General features: G+C 40.3%; 1 protein-coding gene across 1 annotated transcript in view; it reads right to left on the bottom strand.

The window, feature by feature from the left end:
* Positions 1–2,350: 2,350 nt before the first annotated feature.
* The window catches only part of PPP2R5A (protein phosphatase 2 regulatory subunit B'alpha), a 90,613-nt gene continuing 79,558 nt past the window's right edge, over positions 2,351–13,405 (bottom strand). The window contains exons 9-12 of the mRNA XM_019549446.1: positions 8,155–8,274; positions 7,930–8,057; positions 4,345–4,446; positions 2,351–3,664 (exon numbers count right to left, since the gene is read on the bottom strand). Of these exons, the coding sequence (XP_019404991.1) occupies positions 3,529–3,664; positions 4,345–4,446; positions 7,930–8,057; positions 8,155–8,274 (486 nt within the window). The 3' untranslated portion in view covers positions 2,351–3,528. The remainder of the gene's footprint in view (positions 3,665–4,344; positions 4,447–7,929; positions 8,058–8,154; positions 8,275–13,405) is intronic.

Here is a 13,405-nt window from a genome sequence, read left to right as displayed (position 1 = left end):
TCCAGATAGAAAAAAATATTGATACTAAAGTAAAAGTCTCCAAGAGTAGAAAAAGACTTTGCCTAACATCTCAGTTGTGCCACCATAAAAATTGGACTCCAAATACTAAATAAACAAGTAAAAGCCATAGGCAGCTGTAAAGCCCAGCAAGAACGGGACTTCAGTAACACTGAACTCGGGGCCTTCCTACTCTAAAACCAAACCTCTGTGCCACTGAGCACCAAAGGTACTCACTCTTCTCTTTCAGATTCCTGATGTGATATGGCCCAAATTGAAGTGCTACATACAGGCAAGAGGGCTGCTGGTTGAGATGGCTAGAAATCTTGACAAGTCAGCAAGCTAACCCCTGGGCTTTGGCTGTATGCTGCATGGACTTCACTTTCACTCCACACTTTGTTAGGCTGATGAACTTGCAAAGAACTAGGACAAGCCTCAGGCACTGCTGGTACCCAACTAGATTTCTAGTAGTCTGTAGCCATCCATACAGGCAAGGCAAACCCTCAGAGCGAGGCAGGGCCCAGGATTTGGGCTTTGGCTGCCAATCCTGAACCTTGCCCTTTGCACCCCCAGGTATGAACTTGTCTGAGCTGTGCTTGGCTCAAGGAAAAGCAACCTGGCTCAGCAGCCCCAGCAGGACAGACCTGCAGGAAAGGGGCATGAAAAAGCTTGAACTCACGCTATTTCACCTGCCTGCAGTAAATCATCCCTTATGCTACCAAGCACCAAAGCCACACACCCTTCTCTCAGACTCCACATATGATATGGACATGGCTACCCCAAAATTAAAAAAAACAAAAAAGGTGCTAACAGCTTCAGAAGGCCTCCTCCTCAGCAAGAAGGGGATGCAGGCAAGCTTGGACTTGCTCCCTTTTCCCTCCCAGAGCCAAAGTGCAGCCTGAGAGCTACTGAGCACCAAGGCTGCACACGCTCCTCAGACACCTTGACTCAAGGGCATGACTCAAGGGTAGCTGACTTGTACCAGAACCAGACTATTAAAAAAAACCCAAGCAAACAAACTCACCCTGTCTAGTGTCACATCCTATCAAAGTACAGTCTTTCCAAAGGAAATTAGAGGCCTGCAAGGCCAGTCATGCTGATCTATTCAAGGCATCGTCAGGCTGTAACAAGCCCAAGATCAGAGGCAGGCCCTATTACTTCTCCGGAATACAGAAGCAGACAAGACACCAAAAATGGAAAAGCAACCACCCAACAACGGCTTACTACGGAAGAACAGCATATCCCATTTGAATACTGGATGGCAGGGGGGTCAAATATACAGCCTGCAGAGCCTTTGCCATCCAGCCCCCAGTGCTGTCTAATCAGACCCACAAGGGCATGGCATACATCTGTGGCACAGGACTCACACACTTCACTCTCCCTCCCCTTGCCCTCAGCATAGCTGATCCAGTGGCTGCTCCAGCTGTTCTGGGACTCATGCTACATATGCATGGGTCCCAGAGTGGCTGAACAGGCACCCCATTCTATGCAGTCTGGTTGCTGCACCCAGTGCCCACCCAGGCAGCTCTGGGACTGCACCACATGTGGTGCTTGTTCCAGCCAGTCTGGCATCCAAGTCACTTGTGGTACCTGGGCAGAGGTCCCAGACCATCTGGAATGGGCACCGTGCAGCATGCACCTCCAAAGCAGGTGCCACGTGTGGTGCATTCTGGCACGCTGTGACCACCTGAGCCATGCTGCTGCTATTCTGATTGGACTGGGCCATGCGAGATACCTATTCTGGCCGCTCCAGGATCCATCCAACACACAGCAGGAGTTCCAAACTGGCTGGCACAGCCACTGAATCAGGTGTGCTGGGCAGGGTGGGGAGGGATCCCACGAGCCTCATCTGGCCTGCAACCTGGGCCTGTGCCATTCATCCAGCCGGCAGGGCCAGAGGAGTTTGACACTGCTGCAATAGGAAATAGTAATGGAACACAGCACACTTACTAACGCTGAAGATTACAGAGACATAATCTTCTCTATACTAGCACTAAATTAAAAAAATAGTAGTACTAAATTTAAAAAAAAAAAGTTAAATAGGTCATTTATCCAGAGATCAAAGGTCTTGTACATCAGCCAATAAGCAGCTGAGGCAAGGACTTTGTTGGTAATGCATCACCTATTGTGAGAGTTTAAGAAGTGAACATAACTGAACAAACAGAAGACCTGGACGTGAGTGATGCACAGCCACCTACCTTTGCTAGCCAGGTTTGGCTCTTAACCATAACTTCATTTTAAATAGCTTGGGGCTTTTCATTAATGTTAAATTTTGTCTGCAGAGTTCTACAGAACTCAGTGTATATACTTTCTGGTCATTAGGGTGGAACAGAAAGATGGTGAAGTACAACACTAAATACAAACAAAGACTTTATTGAACGCTGCTCAATCCCCCAGTGAAGAGCTCTCATTACAAAACAGTTTTCCACAGAACTGCAATTTAAGAGATTGGAATGGTAACTCTGATCAAAAAGATGTGAGAAATACCTGATCAGGTGAAACAGACAAGACTTCTACAGTCCACTTTTTCCAGTTTACACTGAAGAAGCATACTGCATTTTCTTTAAATAAAACAAGAAACAGGATCCAAGGTCTCTGCCCTCCTAGTCTGGAATCCTAGCTTTAGTTTCTCGCTGTGCCAGCAGAGGCTGGAAGTTCTGTGGATGCAGATCTGGAGGATGGAAGGGAGAAAAGCGGGCAACAACTGCATTGCTCCAGAGATCACTTGGGCTGACTGGGAGTATCACTAATGTGCTCGAAAGGAAGCTCCATCTTCAGCCATAAGATGAGAAACAAACCTAACTAGGCCCAGGAGCAAGAAGCATGTGGAGGGGGTAAACAGACACCAAAACATTCATCAAGGATAAGGTCAGACACAGAGTATGCACTAGGTCCACTCTAACAGATTAGATGTTCATACTTCAACTTGTTGCCAACTTGTGCTTTTTTAAAATTAAAAATTTAAACCCAGCATGATTCTTTGCTCACTGGTATTCAATACAGCAATATCTCTGAGATCTGTAATGGTATGAAGGGCACATAATGTATCTCCTCAAGTTACAGGTAAAAAGTAATGTAGCTTAGTTTTAGTTTTATTTGAGAAAATACAGCAGAACTAGAAGCCTTTTCTAGAATCTTGACCAAGGTATGCAGCAATGTGAAAAGCACGTATAAAACAAGAAAAAATGTACATAGCAGACTACACCACCTATGTGCAACACAATCAAAAAAGAAAATTCAAGTCATAATTCTCACCACTCCCATAATTATTCTCACTCATTATGGATGATAATTCATTTCTATGAAACTTCAAAAGTGCCAATATATCAATGATTAGACAAATTTACAATATGCTGTGGTAATGACGTATCATTCAACTACTGTATTTAATTTCATAGCTTTTTCATTTACATTTTGCCAGAGAAAAAGCTGGCCAGTTCTATTATACTGATGAGGTTTCTGTTTTGCAATTTTTACCTAGTTCAAAAATGTACAAAAGTATGTCTCTCTCAAGCAGAGGGCATCATTTCTTTATTTGGCACTTGTATTATTTTGTGCATTTAGCACACTGTGAGTGCTGTTCTGCTTTTCAGCCAAGACCTTCTTTAGCTTTAGTTCTTCTAACTTCCTCCACAACTCTTCCCGTTCCAATTCCTTCTTTTTCTCTCTGCAGAAAAATAAAAAAGATCACTACTGAATACATCTGGGCTGCAGATGTGATGTATGTAACTGCACCACTACAAGTTTACTACAAATTCCTCTTGCAATTTTTAAAGCTGGTGGGGGTGGGGCAAGGCAGAGGTGAGACTGGGGCAGTATTTTTCCAGTGCTGAATACAGATGGTCCAGCCTCTTGGTACTGAATGACAAGTGTGGTATCAGCTGCTTAGAAAGGCTGAGGAAATGTATTTCTAGAAAAACTCATTCTAAATTTTCTTTGTTTTTAGCAACAAAAAAACCCAAAAAAAAGTCAAAGTGAGAAATCTAGAAATGGGGCGGAAGGAATAGGGGGAAATCAAATTCATGAATGCAGAAGGGTTATGAGACTGAGTATCTGACAATGGAGTATGCAAAGCATTGCTTTACCAATTCTCTGACAATCTTATCTCTCTACATACCTTTCAAATAAATATAGTCACACCCATTCCCCAGTTCTCAAGCTACTTTAAAAATATTTCAAATCTTTAATAAATCAGTTTGACTGCAAGTCTACTATAAAAGTGTTTCATCATAAAGCTTCCAGTGCACCAGCACATACACTGCTCACTATTTTATGTATGTGTTTATTTTTACAGATGGCATTCCAAACGTTCTGAATACACGCACTTAGTTAAACTAAGTTGAATACCTTTGCCTTTCTGCTTTGTATGTGCTTGTAAGTTCATCAAATAGCTTGCCATTCATTTCCATCAACGTTTTCAGCACATTATACACCAGCGCTACAATGGTCCTATAACAAAAGGAAAATGCTGCAAATTACTGGAGATGATAGTTGTTTCCTAGCATGTGTTAAATGTCTGACCTTGATACTGGGTTACAGTCTTACTATATTTGAGACTGTGTTATACCTCTAATGAGATTTAAAAGCAAATGGTGTTTAGTCTGGTTTCTCCTATACATAAACGATTCTTTAAATAGAAATGGAATACATGGACTCCTGGCCTTCATTTATAAAGAAGTTAATAAAAAAGGAAGACTTCATATGCCCCAATCACAGCAAGTGATTTTTTAAATGTTTATATGCCATAAGGTAGCAAAACATTCAGATCTGATTAAAGCATAGGGAGGAAATTATTTTGGCTGGGAGGCCATTCAGGAGTTTTGCTGAGCTGTTGTGAGCTGGATCAGCACCCCCCACCCACCCGCAACAGCTTGCCAAAACTCCCTTAGTGGTAGGTGATTAGACAGGTCCAAGGGTGTCAGACAGAGTAAGCACATGGACAGGGGCTCCATGGACACCGGCCCAGAATACTGTGGGCAGGGCACAGAGTACTGCGGGTGGGCAGTGTGCCATTGTTGTTGAGAAGGCTAACAGCACACTGGGCTTAGTAGGAGTGTTGCCAGCACACCGAGGGATGTAATTATTCTGCTCTATTCTGCACAGATGAGGCCACATCTAGAGTACTGTGTCCAGTTTTGGGTCCCCCACTAAAGAAAGGATGTGGGCAAGTCAGAGAGAGTCCAACAGAGGGCAACAAAAATGGTTCAGGGGTCTGGGACACATGTCTTCTGAGGACAGGCTGAGGGAACTGGGCTTCTTTAGTCTGCAAAACAGAAGACTGAGGGGGAATTTGACAGCAGCCTTCAACTACGTGAAGGGGGGTTGCAAAGAGGATGGAGCCAGGCTGTTCTCAGTGGTGGAAGATGACAGAACAAGGTGCAATGGTTTCAGGTTGCAGCAAGGGAGGTTTAAGTTGAGCATTAGGAAAAACTCTCTCACTAAGAGGGTGGTGAAGCACTGGAACAGACTACCAAGAGAGGTGGTGGCATCCCCATCCTTAGGAGGTTTTTAAGGCCTAGATTAACAAAGCTTTGTATGGAATGACCTAGGTGGAGATGGTCCTGCTTTGAGCAGGGATTGGATCATATGGCATCCCGAGGTCCCTTCCAACCCTCATTTTCTACTATTCTATGAACTGGGTCAACATAGCCCACGTCAACACAAGCCTGAAAAAGCTGTAAAGCATTTTCTTACGTGTCTGTTGTATTCCAAGTTTAATTACAGGTTTCCCTCGCCAACCACAGTTTTGAGTGTCCATGCTTAATATTCTATATACCATTTTGGCTACCAAAATGTAAATGTATATACATTTTTGAGTAACCACAGTTTTCTGTGGCCACGCATCAAGCCGCCACCTGCCATTTTCCCCATACGCCTTTTTTCTTGCCAACGACAGTTTTGCCAACTATGGGAACTTTCAGGAACCTAACCCCAGCATTTAGTGAGGGAAACCTGTATATTCCTCTAGGTTAAAAGTGCTCTTAATCAAACATGGTATTCTGATATATTAAGACTTTACCTTTAACGTCCTCCTAAAAAATTAACTCTAGGCCTTACACCTGAAAGTGAAGTTACCACTCCTCCAAACAAACTACTAGTTATTTTCTGAGTAGAATTAAATCAAGCTATAGAAAAGTTGGAGACTTAGGGCCTCCAGGGTGCACGTATTAGATCTAACCATTAACTCAGCAATCCCTTCAAGCCTTGCTGGCCCAGGGGTAACCACACTCAGCGGCTCAACATTATACCTTATTCTTCTTATGAACTTGAAGGAACATGCAACTGTAAAAAGATGTTTTCTGTGGCTACTAATGCCACATGGTCTCATGGGCAACATGTTGATTGTGAACCACAAGTCGTAGACTGCCGATCTAGGGGCACCTATACAAGGGCATGGTAATTACCGCGCTCCAGCAGACTCCAGCATTACATGCATCAGCATCCCCATACTGAAAAATGGTGGTGTGGGCACTTTAACTAAAATCTGTTTGACATGCTTTAGTTAAAGTGCCCCCACCACCGTTTTTCAGCACAGGGATGCCCTATACACGTGATGCTCCAGACACTTTAATTAGAACAGCTCTTGGAGCTGCACTAAAATAAAGCGCCCCCCTCCTCTGCCACAGAGCATGTATATAAACACCCTAGATGATCCTGTTGTTGTAACACTTATCATTGTGTTTTCCTCCATAGTCAAGAAGGCATGTTCCAATTTGGACTGTACATTCTGGGGAAGAATCTTGTGTTCGACTGTAGAGTGCCATTCACTTGGCACTTAAAATCATTTTAAAGTTAAAAAAAAAAAAAAAATTTGGAAAGGAAAGACATTAAAGATATGACAAGTTTTCCCTGCGTCTATCCATTGTCCACCTTTGGGAAGTGACAAACAGGGCATGCCTGCTCAACTCCCTTGTCACCAGCCCCCTTGCGGTTGCTGTGGTAGGGGGAACAAATTTAAGATGACGCTCCAATAATTAGATTCTTTACATGGAAGGTTATAAAAAAAATCTATGCATTCTCCATGTAAAGAATCAAAATACTGTGGGAGAGGGAGGGGTCACCTTAAATTTTAAGTTGTCTTGGATTTGGGTATATACAGTATATAAAAGTGACAAGCAGATCAGCTTCCTACTTGTGCAATGATCAAAGTGCGTTTGTAGTAAGTCTTCATAATAAGATACTTAAAAACATGGAAACACTGAATAAATATTATTTCTAGATCAGGGAATATATAATCTTTTCATTCTAAAACTTTTGTCACTGAAAAACACATACCTTATCTTGGGGATTTTTCACACAATAGGAATTGTGATTTACCATTTGAGTTCATGTACATTCAACAGTCGTTTTAATCTTTTGTCCCATGGATGGTGGGCACCATGTGATGTGCATTTTTTTTTACTGCTTAATCTTTTTCTTCCCTAATTTGTTGGACAATGATAAATTTATTGATATAGATGTTGCTACAGTACTGTGGCTCATCGTACTTTATTTGGATTCTGATGCAGTAGGATATTGCAACCTTCCTACAAGTCTATTGCTAGCTAATTTTTTAAACAGATGTGGAAGAGCAGATGGATTTAGAAATCACAACACCATCCTTAGATATTTTACCCAGCCCATTTCAATTCCTAATAAATGAGTCCAAGACAGCTGCAGCATAATGTAGCTGTGAAGCAAATCCATTTCCTTCATTCAAATAACTGCAAAGCATGTTCCTACTACAACTGGCTACTTATTTGCGTGAAAGATAAAGAAAGTGTATAAGAGGTGGAGGTAGAAGAGGATCTAGATCAGTTATATTTTTTACCTAAGTTAATTTAAGCCTGTCTGCAAAGGGCTGCATGAACCAACCCCAAGAAACAAAAGTAAACTAATGGGAATTCATTACTGATAATACTAATAAATAAATAATTAAATAGCTGTACATACGGATTCCAGTGTTCTTTGGAGATCTTGTATAAACTACCAAACATAATTGGTAGAATTTTGTCAATGTTCTCCTCAATCAGACTAAGAATGTACTCATTATTCCAGAAGTACAAAGCCCTTTCTGCAACCTGAAATACACATTTCAGAATCAGAACCACAAAATCAGCTAGTACTAACTAACTTAAACATCACATTTGCAATACTACTAAAAATGCCATTTCATACCTGAAAATGTGAACTTGACACGCACTTGGATATCTGCTTAAACAGAGGCTCTTCTATTTTTTTGAACTGGGTTGGTTCTATTACATCTAAAATTTCTTCAATTTCACCTAAAAACATTACCTGTTTATAAAGAAAGGCTTTTATATTTATATATATAATTTAGAAGAACCATAGAATTTTTTTGCATCTATAGCAGCAGTTCCCAACCCCAGGTCGCGACCCAAATGGGGATTGTGCAGGCAATGCAGGCGGCACCACACACAAAAGATAAGCTGTGCTGTGCCGCATGCCAGGAGCTCCCCCACCCCTGCCCCTGAGCTGCTGCTGCTGCTGCTGCACTCCGCTCCTAGCAGCAGGTCATGGGGAAAAAAAGGTTGGGAACCACTGATCTATAGTATGGCTAGACTGAGGATGCCAACTGAAAAAAGTACTAAAGCAGTATACCCAAAGTCAAGCATGTTGCAAAGACTGTGGTACATTATTACATTTCCACAAGGTATTTTATTTCAATTTGTAATTTTTCTTAGCTTACATTTTTGGAAAGGGGTGTTACTTAATGTTTTAGTTGCCAGGAATACAGCAACCATCTTGGATTTCCTCTTCTGAATAGCTGCTTTTAAAGCTTTAAAGTCATTATTTTATAATCGTGTTTTGAAGGTTAAAAAAATAAATCCAGCATATTTTAAATTTCTTCAGAAGGGGTCTCAAAGGATCATTCTGAATTCTCTTTGTCTGAGATACCCTCTACAGTAACTTCTCAAACTACAAATGCTTCATTTCAGTTTTAAGTTGCCTTGACTATAACAACATACAGATGGTACAAGAAAATCCAAGGTGGCTGACATTACAGAAGTCTTAAAGAATAACACTTTTATAGAGGGGTCTGCTGGCAAATGAAGCTACCAAACTCCCAATTAGCTTACATTTAATAACATGGAATATAGTCAATCACAGAAATGGATTTTACAAGACCATTCTTCTAAGTAATTCCAGCATATGGAATAAGTACATTTTAAGAATTATATATAATATTGTACTATACAAAAAATACTAAGTAGAATTTTTGTTTGTTAATAGTGACATATATTTTATTTAAAGTTTCAGCCACTGAATAAAACTTTATCAACTTCCATAGTGTTCAAAAGTCAGCACAATGCAGATGGACTGCATTTATCCTAACCAATAAAGTATTTTTATTAAGCTTTCATATTTCCTTACGGAAAAGAGTCATGATGCCTTCCACGTAAACAAGACTTAAACAAAATACTGCTCCAAATGATAGTATGTATCCTAGAATTCTGTACTGATAAACATATACAATAACTTTTTACCAATTAACAACACTGTCAAATTTAACACAAAGTAGTAACTACATATGCACAATTTGCACACGGTATACCAGTGCCCTGAGAAATCCTCCAGAACCAGAAAGAATCCTCCAAGATCCCAGAAAAAGCACCTGGGGTAAAGCACTTGAACCTGCAGCACTATGTTTTATATCAGTACAGGAGAATGATTTGTTAACACACAAGTAACAAAACCAACCTCTTTCTGACTGCAAGTTTTTGGCCAAAATTTGAGCAATCCTCTGATAACCTATATTACAAACATAAAATTAAAAACAAGTTAAACCAGAGCAAGTTTCTATTATGTACTGAACTAGATTTTTTAATATTAAAATAACATAATTTTCTTATTCAAACCTGTAGTTCAAGGGTGGGGTGAAAGTGTAGCTGGTTTAGTAAGCAAATACTGTTGTGTGTCACTTGACATGTATCACATTGTCTCGCATACAATAAGCAGTTTCTGCTGTTCGCTGGGCAAAAATACAAGTAAAATCTGCCTATGATCCGTAGGGACCAGAACTGTGAGCAGGCTCAGCCCCCTAGCTGCTGCTACTCACTCTCTCACTACAAGAAAAGATCTTTTCCCCCTTGATTCTGCGTTTCAAAAATAAGGTGCATATCTTAGTTCAGGGTTTGTTGTATGAGAGAAAATACAGTATTTTGCCTGGTGTTTAGAATACCTCAGTAGCTTTGCTCACAAATTTTTACTGCTTCAAGTTTTTAGTACATCCATACAGTTAAGGTTTCCTAAAGCCCCACTAGTGGATGTACTAACTGAGATGGTGTTCCCATGATTATTCACCTGTATCTAATTTCTCAGAACATATTCTCTCTGGAGAATAATACTTCTAATATTTGCCTCTCAGCATCTCAAGCCCAAGAGATCCTCTAAAAAGCACTGTCTTTTGGTCTATGCACAGCTGCTTCCACAGGTCCAAACTGAAACAAGTCTATGTAAAGGAACCACTGTCCCAACTACATTCTATTCCTTCCTGTTATTTAAGGTGTCAAATCACTGAAAACTAGGAAAAAGATTCAGAAAACTCCATTGGAAACAACCTTCTATGAAACTGGTAAGGACTCTTGGGGACAACTAGAAATTACTACTCCCTGAAGATGGAAACATTTAAGAATGAAGAACTGCTCTAGAAACAAACACCTGGTTGGCATTTAACTCAAAAAATGAATGCTGACCAAAGGGTAATTTGACGTTTAATGTAGGAGCTTTGCATATTTTAGACATAGAGGCATTTTTCAGGCACGCTGTAGATTCTGACTTCAAGAAAAAGTCCTCCCATTTTCTGGTCCGGTCACATACTGTTTATTACAGTAAGAGTGAATAAAAAGAATGACTAATCTATTTTGAACAAAGATTGATTCTCTATGTTGTTTTGTCAAGACTGACAGGCAGTTTGGAGATTTTGTGAAAAGGCTTTGTTTGAAATTGCTTGCCTCTCTTGTTATCTTGTCTGCTGCAGGGAGCATAAGTCTCCAAGTGCATTATGAATTTTAGGAAAAAGCAAAAACCGAGTGACAGCGTGAAATAAAAATCACTGAACCTTATAGAGAGACTTATTTCAAAGACTGATCACAAAACTTTTTTTTCTTATTTTTGTACTGCCCTTTTCAAGTGTCCTAGTACCTAATTTTAGGTTTCTGATTCTGTTCATAGGGCCAGGCATCTAAGTCCTTTTTTGGATGTTGCCATGAGCATCTGTACATCTTTATTTTAGAAATTCAACCAGGAAAGTCCCAAGCTCAGATACATCAAAAGGAAGCAAGTTATATGCAGAGAAGAACAAATCCCTTGTGGATATCAAACTTTAATTAGTAAGCCATCTCAACAAGGGAACACTGGAGCAACTTAATACAATCATTGCCGCTAAACCCTTGGTAAAGAAATGAAGTCTCAGCCAAATCAAATAGAGCTGTAACCCTTGCAGCCTGAAGCAGTCTGTAGCTGTCTGTAATGTGCGAATGGCACTCCCTTTCAGAGGATTTTGAGGTTCCAAATGTAGGGATCAAGACATGTACTATAGTATGGAAAAAAGAAGGAACATGAACCCCTAAATGTCACTGAGATTAATTATATATTTTCCTTTACTAATTTTTTTTATTTCCACCCTCACAAGCAGAGGTAGTAGATTCAGCTTTATTTAAAATAACTGTGCTAGTTTCCCTGGCTTTACAATTTTAAATCTCTTTATGTAAATAAACAATTTCAAGTCATTAATTAACTTCTGTTACTTAGCTTAACATTCACTGACTTGGTTATGGACTGTTAGAACTTGTGATATTTAGATTTTTTTAAATTTCTAAACCAAAAATCCCAAACAAATGTATGAAGACTCATTCTTCTGATTTCCTGTTCTGTCCACTAAACAACCTGAGCAAAAATTGTCAGACAATTCATGTTTGACAAAGAATGATATAAAGGAATACTAAGAGGCAGCTATATACCTCTACCTGGAACATGAACTGATTAACATCAGGTTCTCAAGTGCATGAAACTGAGGATGAATTAAAATTTTAGAAGCTTCCATCATTTCTTTTAGTGAAAGCATTGCATATACTTTAATGTTAATTATCATTATTATCTTTGACATTTCTGTCTCAACTTGAATAGGTAATTAGGTCTTTACCAAGGACTAATATTACAAGTGTGGCCTACGGGAATATTACCTTCCATAAAAAAAAACATGATGCCATAACAACAAGGAGCAGGTTTTTAGCATGTCCTACATATTTAAAAAGTGTTGTTTTCACCAAGAGACACTAAACCCTAACATACAAGCTACTGGCTATTTGCTCACACTAGACAAAATCTTCATACAAATTGGTACTCTAATCTTACTACCTCTTTTGGTCATGTAAGGCTTCATGCAGAGTGGAATTCACTTACAGCATTATATACTGTTGGTTGATTCCTATTACTTAAAGGAATTACATGTCTAGCCTGATTCTCTCAGAAACAAGACTTCTATAAATTTCAAGGCTACAGTGCATAGTAGGGCTCAGTAACAAACTCTACTTGTCAGCTCTGCAAATGTCAGGATTGACCTGAGGCACACTAACAGCTCAGACTGAATGTCCTCTAAACTGACCCCAAGTGTCAGTCCACACTTAAAAAAAAAAAAGGCAAGATAAACAAGATATAAAGACAGCCATTCTACTGCATCAGTTGATCTAATAAGGCTGACAAAACATAAATTGGGTTCTGTTTCCCTATCAAACCTTAACACTTGCATTTTCTGTGTTTGGAGGTATTGCATTTCTTAATGTTTTATTTTTCTATGATCTGTATAATTACTATTCTTTCCATGCTGAGTAACTATACTGATTGTACTGTAGGGATAGAAGTTACACAAACTGATTTAACTGATCAGAAACTGGTTTAAACCTGTAACAGAACAGAAATTCAGCACATTTAAACCACTTTCAAAATAGCCCAAACTGGTTTAAGATAAACCTGGTTGGATGCAGTATCAGACTTCACTGATTTAGGTCAAACCAGTTCATGAAACTTCTGTCCCAGATCCCTTCCTGGTTCAAATTAACTTGCACTCCCCCAGCATCCCCAGACACTTTGCAGCTCTGGGCTATGCTGTCTGTTCCAGGGGAGCAGGGCCTGCCCCACCCCTCTACTTCCTAGCTGGAACACTATCACTCCTCCAGCCAGTGCAGGAGAGGGCATGGAGGAAACTTCCACCCCACTCCTGGCACCAGACCCACAGAAGGGCTTTCTCTTCCCTCCCTCCACCTGGCCAGAACTGGTCAATTCCCCCAGCCACATCCCCTCCTCAACCTTAGGGCTGGCTGAGGAGGTGGTGTGGGGGGAACCTCCCCTAGCCAGAATTTGCCTGGCATGGGGGGGAGGTAGCCTGTAGTGGGGCTTTCCTCCTTTC

Source organism: Crocodylus porosus, unplaced genomic scaffold (genome assembly GCF_001723895.1).
Source record: "Crocodylus porosus isolate Cpor-Errol unplaced genomic scaffold, CroPor_comp1, whole genome shotgun sequence".
Taxonomy (NCBI): Eukaryota; Metazoa; Chordata; order Crocodylia; family Crocodylidae; genus Crocodylus; species Crocodylus porosus.
This window is presented reverse-complemented; position numbering and strand designations above follow the sequence as displayed.